This window comes from Marmota flaviventris, chromosome X, assembly GCF_047511675.1.
Source record: "Marmota flaviventris isolate mMarFla1 chromosome X, mMarFla1.hap1, whole genome shotgun sequence".
Lineage (NCBI taxonomy): Eukaryota > Metazoa > Chordata > Mammalia > Rodentia > Sciuridae > Marmota > Marmota flaviventris.
Genome location: NC_092518.1, coordinates 101,887,519 through 101,909,944, shown reverse-complemented (window position 1 = coordinate 101,909,944; position 22,426 = coordinate 101,887,519). Strand labels below are relative to the sequence as shown.

Genomic DNA, 22,426 nt, shown 5'->3' with positions numbered 1-22,426 from the left:
TCACTACAGCATTATGGTATCCACAAATTAGAGCTTTTATAAATTTCTCTAGAAGAAAAACACAGCTCTATTCTTAGACATAAAAATTATCTCCTATGATTCATGAATTTAGTTAAAAATTAATGCATATAATAAAGTATCTCAAGCAATTTTCTAATCAGAAACCAACTTAATGCTTAGAATGTCTCCTGCAAGTATGTAAGAGACATTACAGACTACAGATTTGATTTAGTGTACATGCCTTTAGCCATTTCCCTCTCTCTTGCATGTGCACGCATGCGCTCTCTCTCTGTCAATATATAGTGAATGACTGAAAAGTCTGTTCATTTTAGGAATCCTAAAAGCAACGTGGATTACTTGCTATATGGTTTAGTTTTCTGCAGTGACCGGTCTTGGTTACAGAAATGCACACAAGACATGGTTTTTTTTTTTTTTTTTTTTGGTGTTATAACTATGGTCTGTTGTAGGTATATTTCACTACAGAACATGCCTATTCACGGCATCCAGACCATCTGGGTATCTAATGCTCTACTGCACATAAATATGGATATACTCCCTCCCTGGGTGGAAAAAATGCAAAGTGCCTCTATCCCCCTCCCCACCCTCAAACTGAGAAAGGAATGAGTGAGGCCTATGGCTGGGATATAAGGCCTCCATACAACAGCAAGTGGACCTGGGGAAATCAGGAGGGCACAGGGAATGGTCTCAGACCAAGCCAAGAATGAATACATGAGAAACAGAAACAGCAGAGCATCTGGCCTGTATGTTCATTCAGGTTCCATGGAAGCATGTAGGAAGCAAAAGCAGTCTACAGATCTGGATAAATAGCTACATATAAGCTAGGAGAGGCTAGGGCAGTGCCCTGCTGGAAGTACAGAAATATAGAGATGGAGAAGTAGAGAGAAGGAAAAGAGAGATGGAGACAGGGTGAGAAAGAAACTCAGGAAGGAGCACAGAGACTGGGAGAAGAGACCACCCCAATCCCCTTTATCTGCTTTTCAATGAGGTATGTAGGGCAGCCAGGGAGATTCTGTTGGCCCGTGTGTGTGACACTGTCTCTCAAAGTTTTTCAATGACAGACTGGCTACACCCTACCACATAAAACTAGAAGGGAAAGAGCTAGAGGCTTTTCAGAAATTTTCTTCTGAATTTCTCATTTTAAAGTCAAGAAAGTGGAGACTCAAAAAGGGGAAGTTAATTAGCGTCACAGAGCCAGTGCTATCAAAGCAAGGAGGGCTAAATCCGAGCTCCAAACTGATATTTGTTTTCTATCATGTTATCTCAAATCACAGAAGCCCTTAAATTTAGGGCAAATCTGTCACTGTAATCAGAGTATACCAAGCAGAAGATGTCCTTCATTTTGATGTGACATTATCTGTTTTCATGGAACAAAACATTCAGGGATTGCAAGTACAGATGAAAAGATGGAAATAATTTGAAGAGGAAAAAGAATAGAAACCAATGCATTTTAAAAATACCAGAATGATATGTTTTTACCTCATCATAGAATTCTGGATTTTGGTTGTGGTGTGAGACAACAGCATAAGCATTTGTGGTAAAAACAGACCCTGCAGGTTTTCCATAAATACACTGAAAAAGAAGGAAACAGAATCACCATTCCAAATGCCGGTCTTTAAATGTGATGCTATGGAACCACATACAGTTAGAGGCATCTGTGAGCACAGGGCCATGGCCAAGCCCATGCAGCTCTCACCATGAGCCTGTAAGCTCCAAATCATTTACAGTCATTCATGACACCACCTCAGATAAAGCCTGTAGGATGCTTTTGAACTTCTGGCCATCAAAGAAATGCAATTCCAAATTAGTTAATGGTAAGAATCAGAACATTTTTTATCATCTGGAAGGGAAACACTCTCAGACCAGGCCTATAAAGCTTACTCCTCTCATGCCACTTGGGTATCTTAACATGAGAGGCACCCCTTCTGCCAGTCAGCAACATTTTTTGGATGCTCACTGCACAGTGGGCAAGGAGAAGAGCTTTTAAAAAAGAAACAAAAGCTAGCAGAAGCATTTGTAGGCTAAATGAATTTAAAAATGAATATCTATTAAGCTACACTGAAGCTTACTGTTAACATTTTAAAATATGGCACTTTATGAGCCACATTTTAAAAATCATTGCCTTTTTGTTATACTGATAAAATAAATGTAAAGTTTTTTATGGTTCCAGGGAATGATCAGATTTCATTTCTAATGTGAGTTTTTTCACTTCCACTGGTCTTTAATAAGCTCAAGGATGAATATGGAGTCAGCATGCCAAAGAACTAATTGCCTCACTCTGTTACTTCAGACCAAGCCTCTAGGCCAGCTATGAAATGAAATTGAGACTCCATATGAGTGCATATCCAACTCTCCTTAAATATAGTTATGAAGGCAATTTTCAAGAACTGCTGAGAAGTAACCTAAGAATCTCTAAATATACAAAAGGATATTGCTTAGAAGGAAAAGAACAGTTGTTATTGACTCTACTAAAGGGAGAACCAGAGAAAATACACTGCATTTGAATCAGGCAATCTTTAAGTTTCTCTGTAAAAAAGCAAAATCTCTTTTCAAAGGGAGAGGCTATGAAACATAAGATGATTTAGTTTGGGGAATTCCAGCCTCTTTCCCCAGGGATTTGAATATAAGGCCATCCATCTGTCTGATTTAGGCTCAAGCTAGAGAAGTAGGGAACAAGATAAACACTTTGTGATGTTGACATGTTCTCTTGACTTCTCTTTCAGGTCTCTGATTAATGGACTAAAGACAAAAAGTCCAAACCAGCTATAAAGAGGGAAAATGTAAAAGAACTGTGATATGACAGTTTTTTTAAGTATTTAAGAATCACCATATCACATAATATTGAGATTCTGCTTTTTAGAGATTACAAGTCCAAGTTTGGAGGCATCATTTGGCTAGTCATGGAGTAGAAGTTGTATCTCACATCAAAGTAGTCATGCTGTGCTTCTGTCAGCTCAAAAAGCCTGTTCAGATTTCAAGGAGAAAGGAGTTTATGATTCCCTGATGGTACTATTATAAACTATCCTAAGAAAATGACCTTGTGTAGAAGCATCAAAGCAATGGCAAAACTTGGTATGTGGGCTGGGGTTATAGCTCAGTGATAAAGCATTTGTTTAGCATGCATGAGGCCCTAAGTTCTATCACCAGCACTGCCAATAACAAACACAAAAGCAAAACAAAACTGATACGAAAAAGCTTACTTTATGTGTGTGCATGCTGGGAACTAAACCCAGGGCCTCACACATGCTAGGCAAGCACTCTACCCCTGAGCCACAACCCCAGCCCAGGCTTATCCATTTTTACAGCTACATATGCTCTCCTTTCATTTTGTTATATATTAACATTTAATCTAATCCTTGTAGTTAAATTAGTCACCATAGTACATCTTCTTTTTGATGTTTAGACAAATTAAATTTGAAGCATGACACTACCAAGTCCACAAATCTCCATCTCTTCTACCTCTACCAAAAACACATGTTTATCAGTATCAGAAACAAACCTTTAGCCCACAAGCATCACTGTCATCCGAATCCCGGAATTCCACACAGACTGCAATGTTTCTTGCCTAAAATGATTAATCATTGAAAATGAGTCAGAATGAAAAGAATCTAACATTTTATACTCCAGAAATGTATAGTTTACACTGCTTACCTTGGCAAATGTTTTCTGGCTATCATATTTTAACTGCAGAGGATAGACATACAGATGGTTTTTGTAAATAGTAAATGGATAACAATATTTTGTCATTTCGGGAACAAACTCTTCAACCTCCACAGTAATATTTTGACAATTCTTTTCAAAAGGCTTCAGGGGCACATATGAAGAAGTAATACAGTCTATAGCAGGAAAAAATAAACAGGCAAATAGTACACAGTTTAACAACATTAACACATTCCTGGATTCACAAAAATACATGTGGATTATGTTCTGAAAAATTAACTTGGCTTAAAAATAGAATTCTTAGTAAGTGACAAAAAGTTAAACAACCACTTAAAAACCCAATAGAACACAGTGGAGGGGCTGGAATTGTGGCTTAGCAGTAGAGCAATTGCCTAGCATGTGCAAGGCCCTGGGTTCAATCCTCAGCACCACATAAAAATAAAGAGAAAAATAAAATAAAGATACTGTGTCCAATTATAACTAAAAAATAAATATTAAAAAAAAGACACAATGGAGTAGCCTGATGCTAATTTTTGTGGAACCCTTCACACCAGACATGAATTGCTGTTTCATTCTCAATGTTGAGTGATTTGCCAAATATAACACATCATAATTTTGACAAATTTAAACTCTGCAAAGAAATCCATTACACTTTCCCTCCTGTGGCTGCAATTTAGCTTTCACTGCAAATTTTTATTGGTATCAGGAAAAGAAATAAGGGTAAATTTATACTTCCAGTTATCTCATGGCAAGTCACTTTTAAAAAGTTAACTTGGTGCAGGTGCAAATTTTCACAAAGAAATAATGGAAGCTTTTTGAAACTACAGATCTTAAGATGTGTTACCAATAATAAATTCAATACTCTCAAATATGAAAAGTACAAAGCCTTAGCCAGAGAAGTTTAGTAGCATATGTTATTGAAGCAGCCACTGCAGTAAAGGTTATCCATATACTTAGGGGCTATAAGATTGCTAGTCCTTCCTGCAGAGTGACACTGAAGGAGAAGGAAGATCCAGTACAAGCTAGACCTGAACACACAGTAATTTTTGTTGAATATTTGTTTCTGATTATTGAAGCAATAATTTTTTTAATATTTATTCTTAAGTTTTTTTAGGTGGATACAATATCTTTATTTTACATTTATGTGGTGCTGAGGATCGAACCCAGCACCCCGCGCATGCTAGGCGAGCGCTCCACCACTGAGTTACAACCCCAGCCCCTGAAGCAATACATATTTACAATAGAACCTGGAGGTACAAAGAAACACAGTAACAATTAGGCATTCCACTACCCAGAGACAACTCCTATTACCATTTTGGTGTATTTTCTTTTAATCTGCTTTCTATGTATATGTTTTTTTTAATATTTATTTTTTAGTTTGACACAATACCTTTATTTTATTTATTTATTTTCATGTGGTGCTGAGGATCAAACCCAGGGCCTTGCACATGCTAGGCAAGCACTCTACCACTGAGCCACAACTCCAATCCCTCTATGTATGCTTTATATACTAAAATAAAAATTCTACTTATATATAGAACTTAATCCCATAGGATACAGTGGTGTACACCTGTAAGCCCAGGAACTCAGAAAGCTAAGACAGGAGGATCACTTCAAGTTGGAGGCCAGCCTGGGCAACTTTGTGAGACCCTAACTCAAAATAAAAATAAAATAAAAGATCTGGGGGCATAGTCCTGTGCTAAAGTGCCACTGTGTTCAATCTCTAGTACCGCACGCTCAAAAAAAAATTTTTTTTTTAATTTTTTGGCATTTCATCTGATGTCTTATTCCACAAATTGGAAGCATCATAATTTGTGGCTGCATGAAGTTACATGTATTTGTATACCACCCTTGCCTTAAGCAGACTGACAGTGTTGGATGCACAATGTTTGCAATTTCCTGTTAATATAAATAACACTGCAAATAATCTATATGTATACACTTCTGTCTATATTTAAAAGTATTTCTTTAGGAAAGAATGCATTGCACTTTCAGGTGTTTTAAAATGTAAGTTAGAGATTCCCTCTCCCACTTTTCTTTTCCTTTTTTTCTAGCTTCTGTATAAAGAACACACACACACACACACACACACACACGTGCAAAGTTAAGTTGGATGTCACTCCCCAGCTTACAACCTATTAGTGACTTCTCATTGCACTTAAAATACAACTTTGGGGCTGGGGTTGTGGCTCAGTGGTAGGGTGCTCGCCTAGCACATGTGAGACACTAGGTTTGATCCTCAACACCACATAAAAATAAATAAATAAAATAAAGATATTGGGTCTATCCACAACTAAAAAAGTTTTTCTTAAAAAAATACAACTTTGAAGGTGTTACTGTGGTCTATACAATTCTCTATGTGACTCAAGCCTTCCTACTTCACTTCCTGTCTCCTCATTCCCATAACACACTATACTAGAGCCATACTGGCTTCCTTTCTACTCATACAAGCTAAATTTGCTCCCACCTCAAGTTCTTTACAATATACACAGTGCCCTCGGTCTGGAACATATGGTCCCAAACATCACATATGGGATCTTCCTCCCTCTTCTGTTCCTGAGCTTAATGGATGGTTTCCCCCGACGCCCTGTTTAAAGCAGTCTGTCCAGTCCATCCCAGCTGGGTGCAGTAGCACACACAACTATAATCTCAGTGGCTCAGGAGGTGAGGCAGGAAGATTGCAAGTTCAAAGCCAGCCTCAGCAACTTAGCCAGGCCCTAAGCAACTTAGCAAGACCCTGTCTGGAAATAAAGAATAAAAAGGACTGGGGATGTGGCTAGGTGGTTAAGTACCCCCTGGGTCAAATCCCTAGTACCCTCCCCCAAAAAAGTCTACCCCAAACATAGCCTAAATTATTCACTTATTTATCTGCATGTTTACTATCTGTTGTTCCATCTAGACTTTAAATTCCATAATTTAAAGCACATAGTAGTACGTCCTCAAATGTTTAATCAACAATGATGCAATAAGTAAATTATTATATTTAGTAAGTTATCATTATTATAAGTAAAATAATGTTTTGTTATTAGTGAATAAATGGATATAGAATCTTGAAACTGGAATAATGTCTTAATTACAGACACCTATGGATATTTTTTGCACATGATAGGTAATAGTGCTTGGCCAAAACCTAATGAGAATTAGATAGTTTCATGTTCTTTAATTTTTTGGTGTTGAGGACCAAACCCAGGGCCTAATACTAAGCTACACTCCTAGACAAATAACTTCATTTAAAACATTTTTGTAAATTTGATTGATGAGCAAAAGAATCTTAATTTGTATTACTGGCATTATTACTAAGACTAAATATTTTCAAATATTTCCTACCCAATTCATTTTATCTCCTACAAATCATCTTTTGTCTCTCCTAGAATCTTAGATTCTAGTACTAAAACAAGAAATTCTTCTCCCTTTTGATCTCACACTTGCTGACAGAGGTAGAAACTTATCCAATGTAAAATGCATCAGAAACAAATGAGGGCATACTGATAACATCATATATTTTATAGAAAACATATGATAAAGATCAACTCACTTTCTCATCTGTAACTATTCACCATGCATACTGGGTTGAATAGTCCCACCCCCAAATTCATGTCAACCTGGAACCTCAGATTGTGACTTTAGATGGAAATATATACATATAATTAATTTAGATGAGGTCATACTAGATGAGGGTGGAATCTAAATATAATGACTAGTGTTCCTATAGGAAAAGGAACCAATGAAAACCAAAGGGAAGAAGGCCATGTGAAGACAAAATAAACAAAAATGTAGCTGTGAGCTAAGCAATGCCAAGGACAGCCAGGAGCTTCCAGAAGCTAAAAAGACTCAAGGGATGATTTTTCCCTAGAGCATTCAGAGGTAGCACAGCCCTGCTAACATCTTGATTTCAGCCTTGTGAGAGAATAAATTTCTGTTGTCTTAAATAACACAATTTATAATACTTTGCTATGGTACCCTTAGGAAACTAATATACCATGCAAACCTCAGGAAAAAAATATTTTTAAAAAACCCTAAGATTCAAACATAACATTTAATTATGCTTTAATTAATTTGCAATACATTCTTACTTGATAAATCCACAGGAACACATTCCACTGTGATATTTAACTGCCCAGGAATGATCTGCAATTTGGTCTTTTCTGGCCTAGGTATAAAGAAAGAATTTTTTAGAATTTAAATTATGATGATTAAATGTATTGGTTATCCTATATCCAAATTTCATTCTTTAGGAATTCAGTTCTAACAATACATGACTCACATTCATCATTTTAAGAAATTGATAATTCATTTATTGCAGTAACACTTACTTTTTGTATTCTGAAAGCAGCTTGAGAAGGTCTTCATTAGAAAGCTTGCTACTATCCTGTTTATATAAAGGAGAAAATCTCCCTTCCAGATCGAGAGAGCCTTGAATGTCTTTGAAAATGGGTCTAAAACAGCAATTAAAAAGGATTTACTAAAAAATCTAAAAGTACTAATAAATCCAGATAGCCCGGGTAGGAATATAAAATAGAAAGTTATTGGTTTTCTCACAAAGTTAAACACACATCTTCTCTGCAGCAATTCCACTCCTAAGTATGTTTCCACATGCTACGTGAATGTTTTCAGATTTATTTGGTACAGTCCCAAATGGGCAACAATCCAGATATTTATCAAGAACAGAATGGATAAGCAAATTACAGTGCATTCATACCATCAGCTACTACTCAAAATAAATTTCCAATACATACAATATGGATAAATCTCAAAAATGCACTGAGTATAAGAAACCAAACACATACTGCATGATTCCATTTATATAAAAGCCTAGAATAGAAGAAAGTCATCTCCCACGATCATCAGATCATTGGTTGCCCAGAACAACCACTGATTAGTTGAGATGATCAGTAGGATGATTGACTGGACAGGGCCATGTGGACACTTTCTTTATCTTGATAGATATGTTCTTTATCTTGGTTGCAGTAGTGGTTACAACCATACACACTATGAACACTCATCAAGCTCAACATTTAACAGGTGTGCATTTTTTCAAAGGTAAACCATATCACCTTGAAGTTGAGAAAAGTTAAAGTAGAACTTGAATATAAATTTATATAGTTTACAATATACATGTATAGTTTTTTTCCCCCAGTTCCAGGGATGGAACCCAGGGCCTCACATGTGCTAGGCAAGCACTCTACCACTGAGCTACAAACCCAGTCCCTCTTCTACCATTTTTAAGAAGCAATTTTACTGCTAAAATGGGAAGTGATGTACCACCCAACAAACTGAAAAAAAATGTAGCCAAAACCATAATTCCCCCTGGTAGAACCTCTAAATATTTGGTTAAAGGCATTAACTTCTAAGTATACCTCCTTGATTTCCACTACACAGGGATTTATCATACACCTTTTAAATATACCAGCCAAGTCTTTAGAATGAATTCCTGCTACTGCTGACAACCAAAATGATTCAGGAAGGGAAACAGCACAATTCTTCATCAGAATTTGGGATCAAATCTCGTCTCTTTGATGATTTCAAAATGAATTTTTCTATTGGCAAAACGACACAGGCAGCTACTGCTACTGCCCAGAGGGGGGCAGTATTCCATAGTGGTCTGGAGTGGGCACTGAAGTTGGGTGCCCTGTGTTCAGATCCCTACTTTGCCACACGTTAGTGAACTTTGGCAAGGATTTCTTATTTTTATTTTACTTGTGTGCCTCAGTTTCTTCATCTCCAAGATGGGCACAACTATACCCCCATCTTAAGAAAATCTACATTTGGAACTGGAGTTGTGGCTTAGAATGCGAGTACTTTCCTATGGTGTGCAATGCCCTGGGTCCCATCGCCAGCACAGAAACACACAGAAACACACACACACAAACACACACACACACATACATTAAGCACTTAGATCAAAGAGTGCCTAGAATAGAGCTAACACTTAACTGTTAATAATAGCAGCAGCAATTGACTTTTCAGGCTTGAGCATTTTAAGTATGCTTATATTTACAAGCCACACTTCACATTCAAAATATCAACATAGGAGCTAGGGTTGTGGCTCAGTGGTAGAGCACTCACCTAGCACGTGCGAGGTGCTGGGTTTGATCCTCAGCACCACATAAAAAATAAATAAATAAAATAAAGGTGTTGTGTCCAACTACAACTAAAAAAATTAAATAAATAAAATAAAAGTTTAAAACAAAAAAAAGAATACCAACACATGCCAACTTCTGCTACTCTGTCATTCACCTATCCTTGGCTATCTTTTCTCCTTTTTATTTATTTATTTATTTATCTATTTAATTTTTGGTGAGGGTACCAAACAAAGATCATGGTACCTTTTCATCTACCAGCATATAATGCACTTTGAGACTTTCCCCAAAATGAAATGATTATAGCGACAGAAGAAGTAAATAACTTAGAATCTCCAATTCTTATGCTATTGCCCAGCATCCAATGAACATAATTGATTGAATTAGTCAGAACATGGTGCCCTTTCCCCAGAACTTCCAGTGAGTTGCACAGGCTGTAAGACAAACAAGCAAATGAACTAGTACTTCAAAGTGGAGAAAAACAAAAAACAAATTTTAAGTCATCACTGCATGTAGATTTGCAAGATTTAAATAAAATAATATAAACTACCATAACATAAGAGATATAGGTAATGCATGCTTCCAACTGCACTACCTCCAAAAGGTTGGCTGCATTTGTCACCAGGGAGCAAAAAAAATTATTAATTACACACTTGCACTTAATGACTACATTCTTTGCCTTCAAATGTTTAGTATGTTTTCCAGAATTATTCTATGATAATTTTCCAAATCATAAAATCTAGCCAACTCTGAAATAATGGCATATTGTACATAATTCATTACAATTTCTAGTTTCTGGAAAAAATTCCATCATTTTAGCAAATATGCTGCTCTTTTAAAATGCAATAAAATTAAGTGGTATCAGTTGGGTCAGTAACTGAAGCCAAAGAAAATTTCCCTGAAGTAAGATATATGAAAAAATGAGAGGGTCTCAGAAGGGGTCTTTGATGTACATCAAATTCCAACAGAAAGAAGTCTTACAACCCAAGTGTCCTAATATAAAACTAGCCTGCCAAAAACAGACTGGTGAGTACTAGTAAGGACATTTGTCCTTGCCCTCACAGAGAGTATGAATAGAAGGGTCAGAATTAAATTTATACAAACCTGGCAGCCCAAGCAAAGGGCATTCTGTATTGTCCAAGGCGGCTACACACTTGCTTAGCTGTCCTGTGCACCTTCTGGGCTGTCTAAGGTCAAAAATAAGAAGATAGGCTCGAATTTGTTTAATCTGCTGTGGACTCGCCCAGGAAAATAGTCTCCCCAATTTACCAATATAAAAATCAAAAATTTAGAAAAGGTCACAAAAAAAGAATACCATATATCAGCAACCCATTTTCCCAGACTGAAGTGTTAAAACTTCTAGGTTTTCAAGAGGTGGAAAGTGGGGATAGAGGGTGAAGTGCTGGGGAGTGATATTGGACAAATTATATTATTATATTGTGTACTGTGTGCATGTAATAATAAATCCTGTCAGTATGTACAGCTACCATGTGCCAATAAAAATGCAGGGGAAAAATAAAACAAAAAAAAACTAGAATAAAAGGTTTTATGTTTTCTCCTCAATGGTTTTGGTCACTATATCAGAAAATCAACAAAACAGATATAGGGTACAATTTGCACCAAAGAATCTACTGGCAAACTTGTAAGCAGTTTTAACGTGTATTTCCTTTCACACAGGAGGCAGATACTCAACATTCTTGGGAGTAATTTGTTCTGGATACAGTTGACCTTTCTACTCCAAAGATAAGGCACAAGTGACCAAGAGTCAATGCAATTAGTCTATGGTCGCTGTTTGGTCAGGCAACGGGAGATGACATAGGAGATAAACTGTCTGTAAAGCCTAAACAGACTGTAAAATGCTGGCAAGATGCTTATCCTAGAATGTTAGTCTTTTATCTATAGTATCAAGACTTTTTTTCATGAATTAGTTACATATCTCCTCAGGATCTTCCAAATAGTTACCTGGATACACATGAAATGCCTTAAAATATATTGATGATTGCTCAATATGCAGTAGCTGTAGTGCTACTAATGAACTCAACCATAAACCCTTTCCCAGCTAGGCCTCAGTTTTCTCATTTATGAGAGGATGGGATTAGATTGATGACTTCCAAACATTTGGATGTCATGGATAATAATATATTGGGTTGCCACCTTTACTGTGGTCACTTAAAGACATTTAGCAAAACAAACAGTAAAAAAGTCCCTGTCAGGCTGGAGTTGTGGCTCAGTGGTAGAGCACTTGCCTAGCATGTGTGAGGCACTGGGTTTGATCCTCAGCACCACATAAAAATAAATAAATAAAATAAAGGTATTGTGTCCATCTACAACTAAAACATATTAAAAAAAAAACTCCCTGTGGCTTCATATGCTAATACATCATGAAAGAAATATATAACACTGAAAAAATAAGAAGGGCAAAGATTTCAAAATAAAGGACATTCCTTTGTTAAATATGCCGAACCTCACAAAACCTCCATCTGTTCTCATTGCATCACAGACAGGCGTGAATCTGGGTATGAACTGGCATTGGGGCACTACAGGATTAGGACTTTTTTTCTCTCCCAGCTCTGACTTCCCAGGGCTATCTGTAAATCCGCAAGTAAGGAAAAAGTGGCTATTACCAAAGATACCATGTCACTTAGCAGATGTGGTCTAAGAGCCTGTAGCTCTTCTTTTGATAAGCAAGCAGAAACCAGATTGTCATGTTAACAGAACATAAATAATAAAGAGGGTGCATGTTCAACCTTTACCATACATATTCACATAGTATAAAATATTTTCAGAATACATAGCATTCTCAGAGAAGATGATTTTTCTTCTAGAGGGGTCAATGATAAGGTCGTTTAAAATAGCATTAAAAGGTAAATTCTACATTAAGCTACAATGTTCATAAGTGATCTTTATAAATACCTTTACTGGATCTGAATTTTTGATGTAGGGTTCTGCACAGTGTGTAATGTTTCCCTGCAGCACCTTTTCAACTCTCGCAACTAGAAAAATTTCAGGATGTGGATTCGTCACTGAGAAAATTCCCTGAAAAAAAATACTTCTGTTAAGACTTTTATGTAACATTATATTTATGGCTGTTTGTTTGGTGAATAAGTCCAAGTAGTGTGTTTAGTATAGGATGTTGAAATTCAACATAGGATCATGTCCAGAATTCCAGAAATAGGTAGCACTTCTTTTCGTACAGATTTCAAAGTTCTCAATGTTTTTTTTCAAAATGAATTTTATATTTTGTTGCCAACTTCACATGTATTAAGTCCTAAAGTATAGATGTCACTATCACTGCCTAGCTGCTTATACTTGGCTGTGTCTGCAAGGTGAATTCTTAGATCTAATAAATATGATGTGCATTAATTGGCTTAACTAGTATTGTGCTCAAATAATGTGTATTTTTCAAGTGGAACTAGACATGCACTTTTAAATGTCATTGCATGTAGCTCCAGAACAATTAGTTCACACTTAATTCATGTGAACTACAGCTTAGAAGGTAGAAAATACTTTGCTGCTCTGCCTAATATAAAACTAAACCACCCTACAGAAAACATTCCTTTGTTACAGTTGAAAAACTCTGGTGATTTCAATGTAAAAGGAGAAAACAAGATACAAAACTTGTTTTGTCCCTGTACATTTTATTTAAGGTTACTAGTGCAGATGCAACTAAAGTTGCATGTTTTCACTGAATGCATGTGGAACAGCTATGTAATCCCCTGTCTAGTTTGGCTCCTTTCAAATAAAAACCCTCTGAATAGTGTTATTAGTTGGTTATGTAGAACATCACACAAATGAATTTGAGTGGAAAAAAATCCATCACTGGGTCTCTACAAAGTTTTATTTTTCTATTTGGTATATTACCAACTTTGCTAATAAAGAGTTTTCCAGTTTTAAAAGCATTTCAGACACATTATCTCATTTGTTCTAGACAGCCTCTGAGGTAGACATGGCAGAATAGAAAATTGAGAGTAAAAGGATAACAATTCCTCCAAAGAGCAGGAACCAGCCTAGGTAATGGCTGATTCAGCTTAAAATTTTCAAGCAGCAAGAATGAAATAAAGTGGTTAAAATTTGCTCAAAGGTCAAATTTCTTGGTTTCAAATTCTGGCTTCAACATTTATAGGATGAAGTAACACATCTTTTTTAAGTCTCAGGTTTCTTGTCTGTGAAATGGGAATGATGAAAATAATAGTGATTTCATAAACTTTTCATATGGATTAAATAAAATGATGTACATTAGGTGCCTGGTATTACTAGGGTAGCGCAACAAAGTGTGTCAAGGTCACAGAACTTGGCTTCTGGTACTGCCAGCAACATGCTGCTCGAGCTGTAAGCTGGAGCTGGCAGATTGCCTGAGCTGCCCCTGCAGAAGGTATGCTGAGCAGTATACCTTGAAGGTAATTTACTTTCCTTTTAAGAGAGGTCAGTATCACTATGTTGCTCAAGCTGGCCCGAACCCTGGGCTCAAGTGATCCTCCTGCCTTGATCTCCCAAGGAGCTGGGACTACAGGCAGGTGCCACTACACCCAGCTAAGCAAATCTAAAGTTAATTTCCACATAATGGTGCTAGATGTTTTTTGTGCTGTCTCATTCAGTCTTTGTAAAAATATTTGAATGCAGGCATTACAATATACATGTTTTATGCATCAAAAAAAATAGACGATCAGAGAACTTTATGAAGTAGGTGGGTGTGGACTACAACCCATGCTGTACTGCCTCTCACCTGCATGCATTGTACATTGCACATGATGAGGCTGAATTAAAATAGTAACACTCATTATTGCTATAGCTGACATTTACTAAATACCTATTGTTCCCCATTCCTGGTAGTCTAGGCATTTTTCCCATACTGATGCCAGAAACAAATATTATCATTTTAAGAGGTTTGATAATTGATAAAAGCATGCCAATTGCTTTTGCTGTTACTGCTACTCCTAGCAGCCACATTGTACTGTTAAGCACTAAGCACTTTCTGAGGGCAGCACACCTTATCTGAGCTTTGCATCAGCCCTTGGAGGCAGGCATTAGCATTACCTCCATTTTATAGATAAGGATACTGAGCCATAACAATGTACACTTTTCAATGGACCAGGGACTCCAATGTTGCGGGGGCACTCTCTGGGGACAGTTTTTGCCTTTCCTTTTATTAGTTTCTACCTTCCCCTGTCCTCAGAATGCAGAACGTAGCCAGAGAAAGCCCAGGAATCCCACCCGGGTTGGGAGTCTGGCTCTGTAGGACAAAGCCTCTGGCCCAGCCCTATTTTCCCACCAAAGAAACATGGATATGTTCCCCACTTCACTAGCCCCTCCTTCTAGAGAACAGATCAGATCCTCCTACCCCAGCTCCCCCACCCCACCCCCCGCACACTAAACAGCCCCCAGGTCATGGCAGGGCATGTGATGGTATTATGTATTTGAGCATTTAATTACATTCTGTCCAATAAATATTATTGACTGAGTTTTTCCAAACAGATTTAGGTTCCAATCCTAGGTTCACCAGTGCTAGCTATATAATGGTGGGCAGCTTATTTAACCTTACTGAGTTTTGGTCTTCTCATCTGTAAAATAGCAATCATTACACCATTTTATGAGACTGTTTTGATTATATGAGACACTGATGGAAAAGGCCGGCACAACAAAAATATGAGGAAAATGTTGAGGCTGGGTGAAGTGACAATGCCTATACTTCCAACTACTTGGGAGGCTGAGGTAGAAAGACTGCTTAAGCCCAGGAGTTCAAGACCATGGGGTAGGGAGCGGGTGGCAAAAAAAAAAAAAAAAAAAAAAAAGCCTGGGCAACACAGTGAGTCCCCATCTCAAACAACAACAAAATGTTACTTTTCTTCTTGACGTAGGCTGCAAGTTGGATGACATCTGAGCCACAAATTAAACTTCTTATAATAAATATATAGCTGAGTATGTTCAAAAAATACAGTAAATTTATCATCAGCTTTAAAAAAGACTTAATGGTATCATGCAGGAAATTTTGAACATATAATTCAATAGCAGATTCCTAAATACTTATAATACTGTAATGGCTCGATTTTTGCATTAGAAATAACTTCCATTGTAGTACAATGCTTATATGGATGGCAACAAATGGTCTGGGGAACAAACTTAGGTGTCATCAGGGGAACAATTTGGAGGAAAGCTACCACAGATCCATAGCCCCACAGCACATGTAAAGAAAACTAGAAACAATTTGGTAACCTATAGCAAAAAGCATAATCTTTAATCCTGAAAATCCCAATGCTTGGAACATTTTCTAAAGAGACAATTCAACAGCTGGATATGGTGGCACATCTGTAATCTCAGCATCTTAGGAAACTGAGGCAGGTGGATTGCAAATTAAAAGCCAGCCTCAGCAATTTAGCAACACCCTAAGAAACTCAGCGAGATATTGTGCCCATGTATAACTAAAAGAATATTTTTAAAAAACTTGGGAAAAAAGGGGCTGGGATTGTGGCTCAGCAGTAGAGTGCTTGCCTAGCATGGGCAGGGCCTGGGTTTGATCCTCAGCACCACATAAAAATTTTAAAAAGTACTGTGCTGTGTCCACCCACACCTAAAAAATAAATTTTAAGAAAATGGGGAAAAAAAGGCTGGGGATGTTGCTCAGTGGTTAAGTGCCCCTAAATCCCTGGTACCAAGGGGGTAGGGTTCAACAAATGAATTAAGATGTATGCGCAAAGATGTTCAATGCTGCATTCTAATACCAAAAAATTAGAAATATCCTAACTAGCTAAATCAAAGGAATACCAGGTTAGCCTTTAAAATGAATGTGACTAATCTATAGATATGGATATAGGATAACAAACATGACATTAAGTGAACACAGTAAATGTAAAACAGCCTAAATATGATGTAATTTTTATAAGAGTATATACAATATGTATGTATTTATAAAAATACAACAAAGATGTCTGGAAAGACATTTACTAAAATGTTAATAGTTACTATCGATGGGTGCTAATTTTTACTTTCTTTATATTGCTTGAATTTCCATGTAAGAATGTACTTATTTTTATAATCAGAAAAAAAGAACATTTTATTTTGGGAAAAATCAATCTCCTTAGGATGTGAGCAGCTTTTGTTCATATACCTCTTCCCACTTTACTTCAATGCCATGATCTCATTTCCTTTCAGCTCCAAAAGTCTAGAGGGCAGACTGTCCATTCTGCTCCAACTAAATTCTGTGGCCTCCTGTCTGGTCAGAGGTCAGAATGCCAAAGAACTGCTAGGTTCTTTCTGAAAGGGATTCTTTACTCCAGACAGAACACAAGAGAAGATCATTACAGCTGTGACATTCCAGTTTCCTCCCACTGCTTTTCAAGCAGAGTCCCTGTATAAAGAGATTTTATGCTCTATTAAAGCTACCTACTCATTAATGGATAAAGAAGTAGGAATAGGACAGCTAATTCAGGGTCAATTTCTCAAAAAAAAAAATTGTCTTGTTCAGGTGTGTGTGTGTGTGTGTGTGTGTGTGTGCGTGTGCGCGTGTGTGTATGTCTGTCTATATTTGCATTCTATCTCACAAAATACTTTGAGTCTCATATCATGGTTCCACTGATAATATGACTTTGTCAAACTGTTATTAACGAGTCCACTGTTTTCCATTTTCCCCCAGTCACCAGAAAAATAAGATGTTATAAAAGATACAATGCCATAAAAACAAACATTGGTCTGAAACCACGAAATAATGCAGTAATATTTGTTTCTTCCTCTAAAAGTGCTACCAAGGCTAAAGATCACTCTTTACCTGCTTTATGTAGCGTAACTGAGACTCAGCAATTCCATGAATGAAAGACTCTGGTGAAGAGCCCTTTGGGTTGCCATCACTGGCCAGTTGGGCTGAAGTGCCCCACAGCATTTCACGGACAGATAGAGGGTTGAGATCTATGTGAAAGTCAGCTGAAATCTTACAATTGTTCTTTACATCAAATAAGGCAAGATTGATAAAAAAGGGCTCGACCTGGGAACAGAAACAGTTACATTTTAAAATTAAGACTTTTGGGGGGAATAAAGTTAGGAGAGTAGAGTTGGGGGAGAGACATAAATTACAAGATAACTTTTTATTCCTCCAGTTTCTTGGATAACAGTTCCTTTCTGAGATCAACACTTAGCTAAAATTGCCTTATGGCTTACCTTCATAAAAAGCATTCTAAAATAACAGGTTTTGTCAAATTTTAACTTTTGTGGGGTATAAATAATTCCACAAGTTATGAATTTGAAAAAAAGATGAGTAAAAATCAAAAGCTACATTCTAAACAACTTATTCCATGAATAAAATTTAATTTTCTACACATTTAATTAAACTACCTCCAAAATAATGCTGATATTATAGAGTAGAAATAAATCTTCCCTTCTGTTACAACTTACTGGACTATACATTTCATAGGAGCTAGTATCAGTCAACATCAAATTACTCGACTAAAGCTTTGCCCCATCAGCAGTTTTGGAAGACATGATTCCTCTCTACAGATGGCATTTGAAAGCTGGTCACAAAGAGAAATTTCATGCCAGATGGCATAAATATTAACTCTTTACACAAAGAAAAGTGTTCTGGTACATTTCAGCCACTTTGTAAGATAATCAATCATCACTCTTGATATATTTTTAGAACTAGAAACCAAAAATAAAGATGAACATAAAACAGTCTCTTTCAAGATTTTATTTTTAGTTTCAAGTATTTCTGAACAACACAAATGATCTATAACACCTATTAATTAGAATTTTCTCTGCAGACCAAAATCAATCTTGTTCTATAGACTAGTAAGTGAGCCTGGCAGGCTGCACAGCATCTGTATTCCATGGCTTTGGAGATACTTATTCATTTCTCTAAACCAATTTCACAGAAGAAATTCTATTTCCTAATAGAATTCCCAAATTTGAGGATGGTGCAGGATCTAGGGATTGTCTCTCTAAAGAGTCAAGAGCTTTCTCTATCTGTTCTTCTGAGTAGGTAAGAGTTTCATGAATCCTCTCAAGAATATATCCATACTTTGGGAAAAGAAAGAGATATATAAAATTCTTACATGTCAAATTTCTCATAATGTATAGTAATGAAATTTTCATCCAGTAAATTAGTTCTCAGTTACAAAAAAGGGACATTTCTTTTTTTATTTTTTAGTTGTAAATGGACATAATATCTTTATGTTATTTGTTTATTTTTATGTGGCGCTGAGGATCAAACCCAGTGTCCCACACATGGCTAGGCAAGCACTCTACTACCAAAAGGGAAATAAAAGGAAAAGTCATACATACATTTGTGGGTGGTCCTTTTGCGTTGTCTCCAATTTGACCCAAGATATTGAAAGTTAAATCATGGCAATTTACCAGGAAACGCTTGTTACACTTTTCTTCAAATGGCTTTATGTCAGGTTCAATTCCTGAGAAGTCCAACCTCTACAAAACAGTAGTAGGAATAATTTTTAAAAGGATGGGTTTCATATAAATATAGACTGATATGGATTCAGATTAAATAGCAAAAGTGGCATAATCCAACAATTCTTTATTTGAATCTTTAAATTTTTTTTTTTCATTCAACAAGACTATGTGAAGGTCTTACACTAAAGTTCAAATACTGATGGAGAAATCCTAGAGGGACATGATGAGATTCTCATCTAAGGCAATGAACAAGTCTCCTCTCACACTTCTGACATACTCTCCTATCATTTTGTACTCCACACTTTTCTTAATCACATTGACCTCCTTGGTTATTTTTCCAGAACACCAAGCTCACTCATACCCAGGGCCTTTGCATTGTTCTTCTGTAAGGAACCTTCTCCCCGAAGAGAGCTGCATGGCTTATTCCCTCATGTCTTCCAAGTCTCCAATCAATTGACACTTCCAGAGAGCTTCCCTAATGCCCTACAGAAAATTGCACACTCCCTCAAAGTCTATGCTCTCTTTCTCTGATTTATCTAATATTATTTTTTATTTATATAGTTGTTAATTCACCTTCTCCATATGTGTTCTAGGATGGTAGAAATTTTCTTTCTTTTATGAGCTCAGCAGGAGGCAAAAATTATAGGAATGGATATGGGAGGCAATAAGAATAATATAATGCTGGCTGATTGAAGGTGGTGGGGATTAGGTAGAGATAGATGTTATGAACTTTGTTGTGAAATACAAATCAAAGGCAGACTTTGGGGGAAGGTGACTGGATACTGATGAGTTCTATTGGGGATATATTAGGTTTGAGGTGAAATTAGTAGGTGGCTAGAAAACTAAGAAAGGTCTGGGTTGAAAGTCTGAATTTGAGAGTTGGTGGCATGTAGGGTGAGAAGCAGACAAGGCTGGAACCCCAAAGACCACCTATGTTCAAATGATTAACAGTGAGAGAGGCATCTGCTTAGGAAAATGATAAACACTGAGCTCAGCTTCTAACAGAGCTGGGAGATATACCCTGGCTTGCCAAACTGAAATATTTTTTTTAATTATTGGTATTTCAAAATATACACAAGTTTAAAATAAAAGATATCAGGAGTCAAGGATCTCCTCTCAGTAGGGGAGGAATCTGTCCCTCCTTAAAGAAACTCCTAGAAACCTCTCAGCTCTTAAGGCTCAGTCAATCTAAGTTCATCTGTCCATTCTGAAGGAACTGATTTATATCTTATTCACAAATAGGAAAAAAGGTACAGATTGTGGAATAATTTACTATACTTTCAGTAAGGCTATAGATATGGTAGGCAGGAAATGACTGCGTGAATTTGAGCAGGGTATGTTGCCAGTACAAAAAACCTCAAGCCAAGAAACATACGAATTTTTCTCAATTACTCAAGTAATCCAAGCCAAAATGGGCATTGTGCCTAAAGAATCTTGGATAATTATAACTATTCTAACCTAACTTGGATCACCATCAAAATCCACCTTAAAAGGCCTAATATATAATGTTTATACCTGAAAGCGTGATTTTTTTTTTTCCTCCTGGGCCTATTTATCTACAAAAGGAATACAAATGTGTGGGACTAGACAGCTCCCTCTTGAAACTTATCTATGAAACCAGCAGAGGCAAGTCATTGCCATGGAGATCAATTCTAATTTCCGCCCATTTATCTGCTCTCCTTTCTGTCTTACTCAGACAGTGGAATGTGAGGAGAAACTGGACCAAAGTGTCCCAGCCCCCAAATCCTTTCCTTTCTGAGGCCTGTGACTGCAAATGTTGAGACATATGGCCTTCCCTGATAGTTCAAAGTTTGAACCACCACCTTCAATCAGCCAGCATTTCTTGATTCTCTAAGATTACTAGTTAAAAAAAAATGTGTCTCTCCATGCTGAATTATGGCTAAGAGAGAAGGCTGAAATTATGGGATGGCACTTCACTTAGAAAAGGTACTTGACACATACAACCACATGGGTTACTCTGTGGCAAGACTGCCTTCTATAATCAACATTAAATTCAATTTTTTTTGCTTGAAGCGCCATCATAATTGTGAATGTTTCTCTCACTATGGCTCACTGATAAACAACCGAAACATAAAATCAGTTTGGTTTCATGACCACAAAAACACTACACCACAAATTTTCAAAGATACAAGATTTAGTTTCAACCACAGTCAATTGCCTCCTTTGTATACAAAGACAGAGCCTGACATGTCCAATTAGAGCCCAATCATTGAGGAGAAATCAAAGGCTCAGATATTCTTAGGACAAGTACATTTCTGAATGAATATCTTAGAAATGACATTCCTAAGCCCTGGTATACTCTTACTTTCAAAAAACTAGGTAATTAACACTAAAGCAATATAATAGGTGGAAAAGGGAAAATAAAATATTTTTTAAAAAAAACAATTTAACTTTTTCATGTAGTATTTTTATTAAAGAAAACTCTTTGCTTTATTTAAAAACTAAACATTTTTCCATTTCATACCTAATAAAAAGACTTTAATTAGAAAACTATATGAAGCAACAATAATATCATTTTTCCCCAAACTGTTTTATATTTTCATGTTATATTTTCACTGAGAAAAACATTAATGCTTATATACTACTTTTCTATTTCAAACAAAATTGAACTAATTAAAAATATCCTATAGAAAACTACAAAAGAGGGGCTGGGGCTGTAGCTCATTGGTAGAGTGCCTGCCTCACATCTGAGAGGCACTGGGTTCGATCCTCAGCATCACATAAAAATAAATAAAAATATTGTGTCAAACTACAACTAAAGAAATATTAAAAAAAAGAAAAGAGGGGCTGGAGTTATAGCTCAGTGGTAAAGCATCTGCCTCGACACTGGGTTCGATCCTCAGCACTGCATAAAAATAAAGATATTGTGTGTTCATCTACAATTAAAAATATTTTTAAAAAAAGAAAAAGAAAAGTACAAAAGAAAACCAAGAACATTCACCCCAAATAATTTCATATTCTCATGAAATATTTTTTACTACAAACACCATTCATAATACTTATATAATGTAGACTTTGTCCATTTAAACAAATCAAAGATTTAATTTAAAAATATCATGTAATTAAATATTTATATCTGATGAATATATTTTAATATATTTTTTAGTTGTAGGTGGACACGATGCCTTTATTTTATTTATTTTATTTTTATGTAGTGCTGAGGATCAACCCAGTGCTTCACATGTGCTAGGCAAGTGCTCTGCCACTGAGCTACAATCTCAGGCTAAATATAAATATCTTACTCCAAAAATTTCCTAATT

General features: G+C 36.4%; 1 protein-coding gene across 3 annotated transcripts in view; it reads right to left on the bottom strand.

The window, feature by feature from the left end:
• The window catches only part of Dock11 (dedicator of cytokinesis 11), a 185,815-nt gene that overhangs the window by 90,662 nt on the left and 72,727 nt on the right, over positions 1-22,426 (bottom strand). For 2 of the 3 annotated variants that reach the window (XM_071606715.1, XM_027930845.2), the window contains exons 11-19: positions 19,023-19,163; positions 17,518-17,730; positions 12,672-12,794; positions 10,863-10,945; positions 7,992-8,114; positions 7,752-7,828; positions 3,670-3,854; positions 3,518-3,583; positions 1,498-1,590 (exon numbers count right to left, since the gene is read on the bottom strand). In XM_071606715.1, the coding sequence (XP_071462816.1) occupies positions 1,498-1,590; positions 3,518-3,583; positions 3,670-3,854; positions 7,752-7,828; positions 7,992-8,114; positions 10,863-10,945; positions 12,672-12,794; positions 17,518-17,730; positions 19,023-19,163 (1,104 nt within the window). The remainder of the gene's footprint in view (positions 1-1,497; positions 1,591-3,517; positions 3,584-3,669; positions 3,855-7,751; positions 7,829-7,991; positions 8,115-10,862; positions 10,946-12,671; positions 12,795-17,517; positions 17,731-19,022; positions 19,164-22,426) is intronic. The other variant, XM_071606716.1, reaches the window with a different exon arrangement.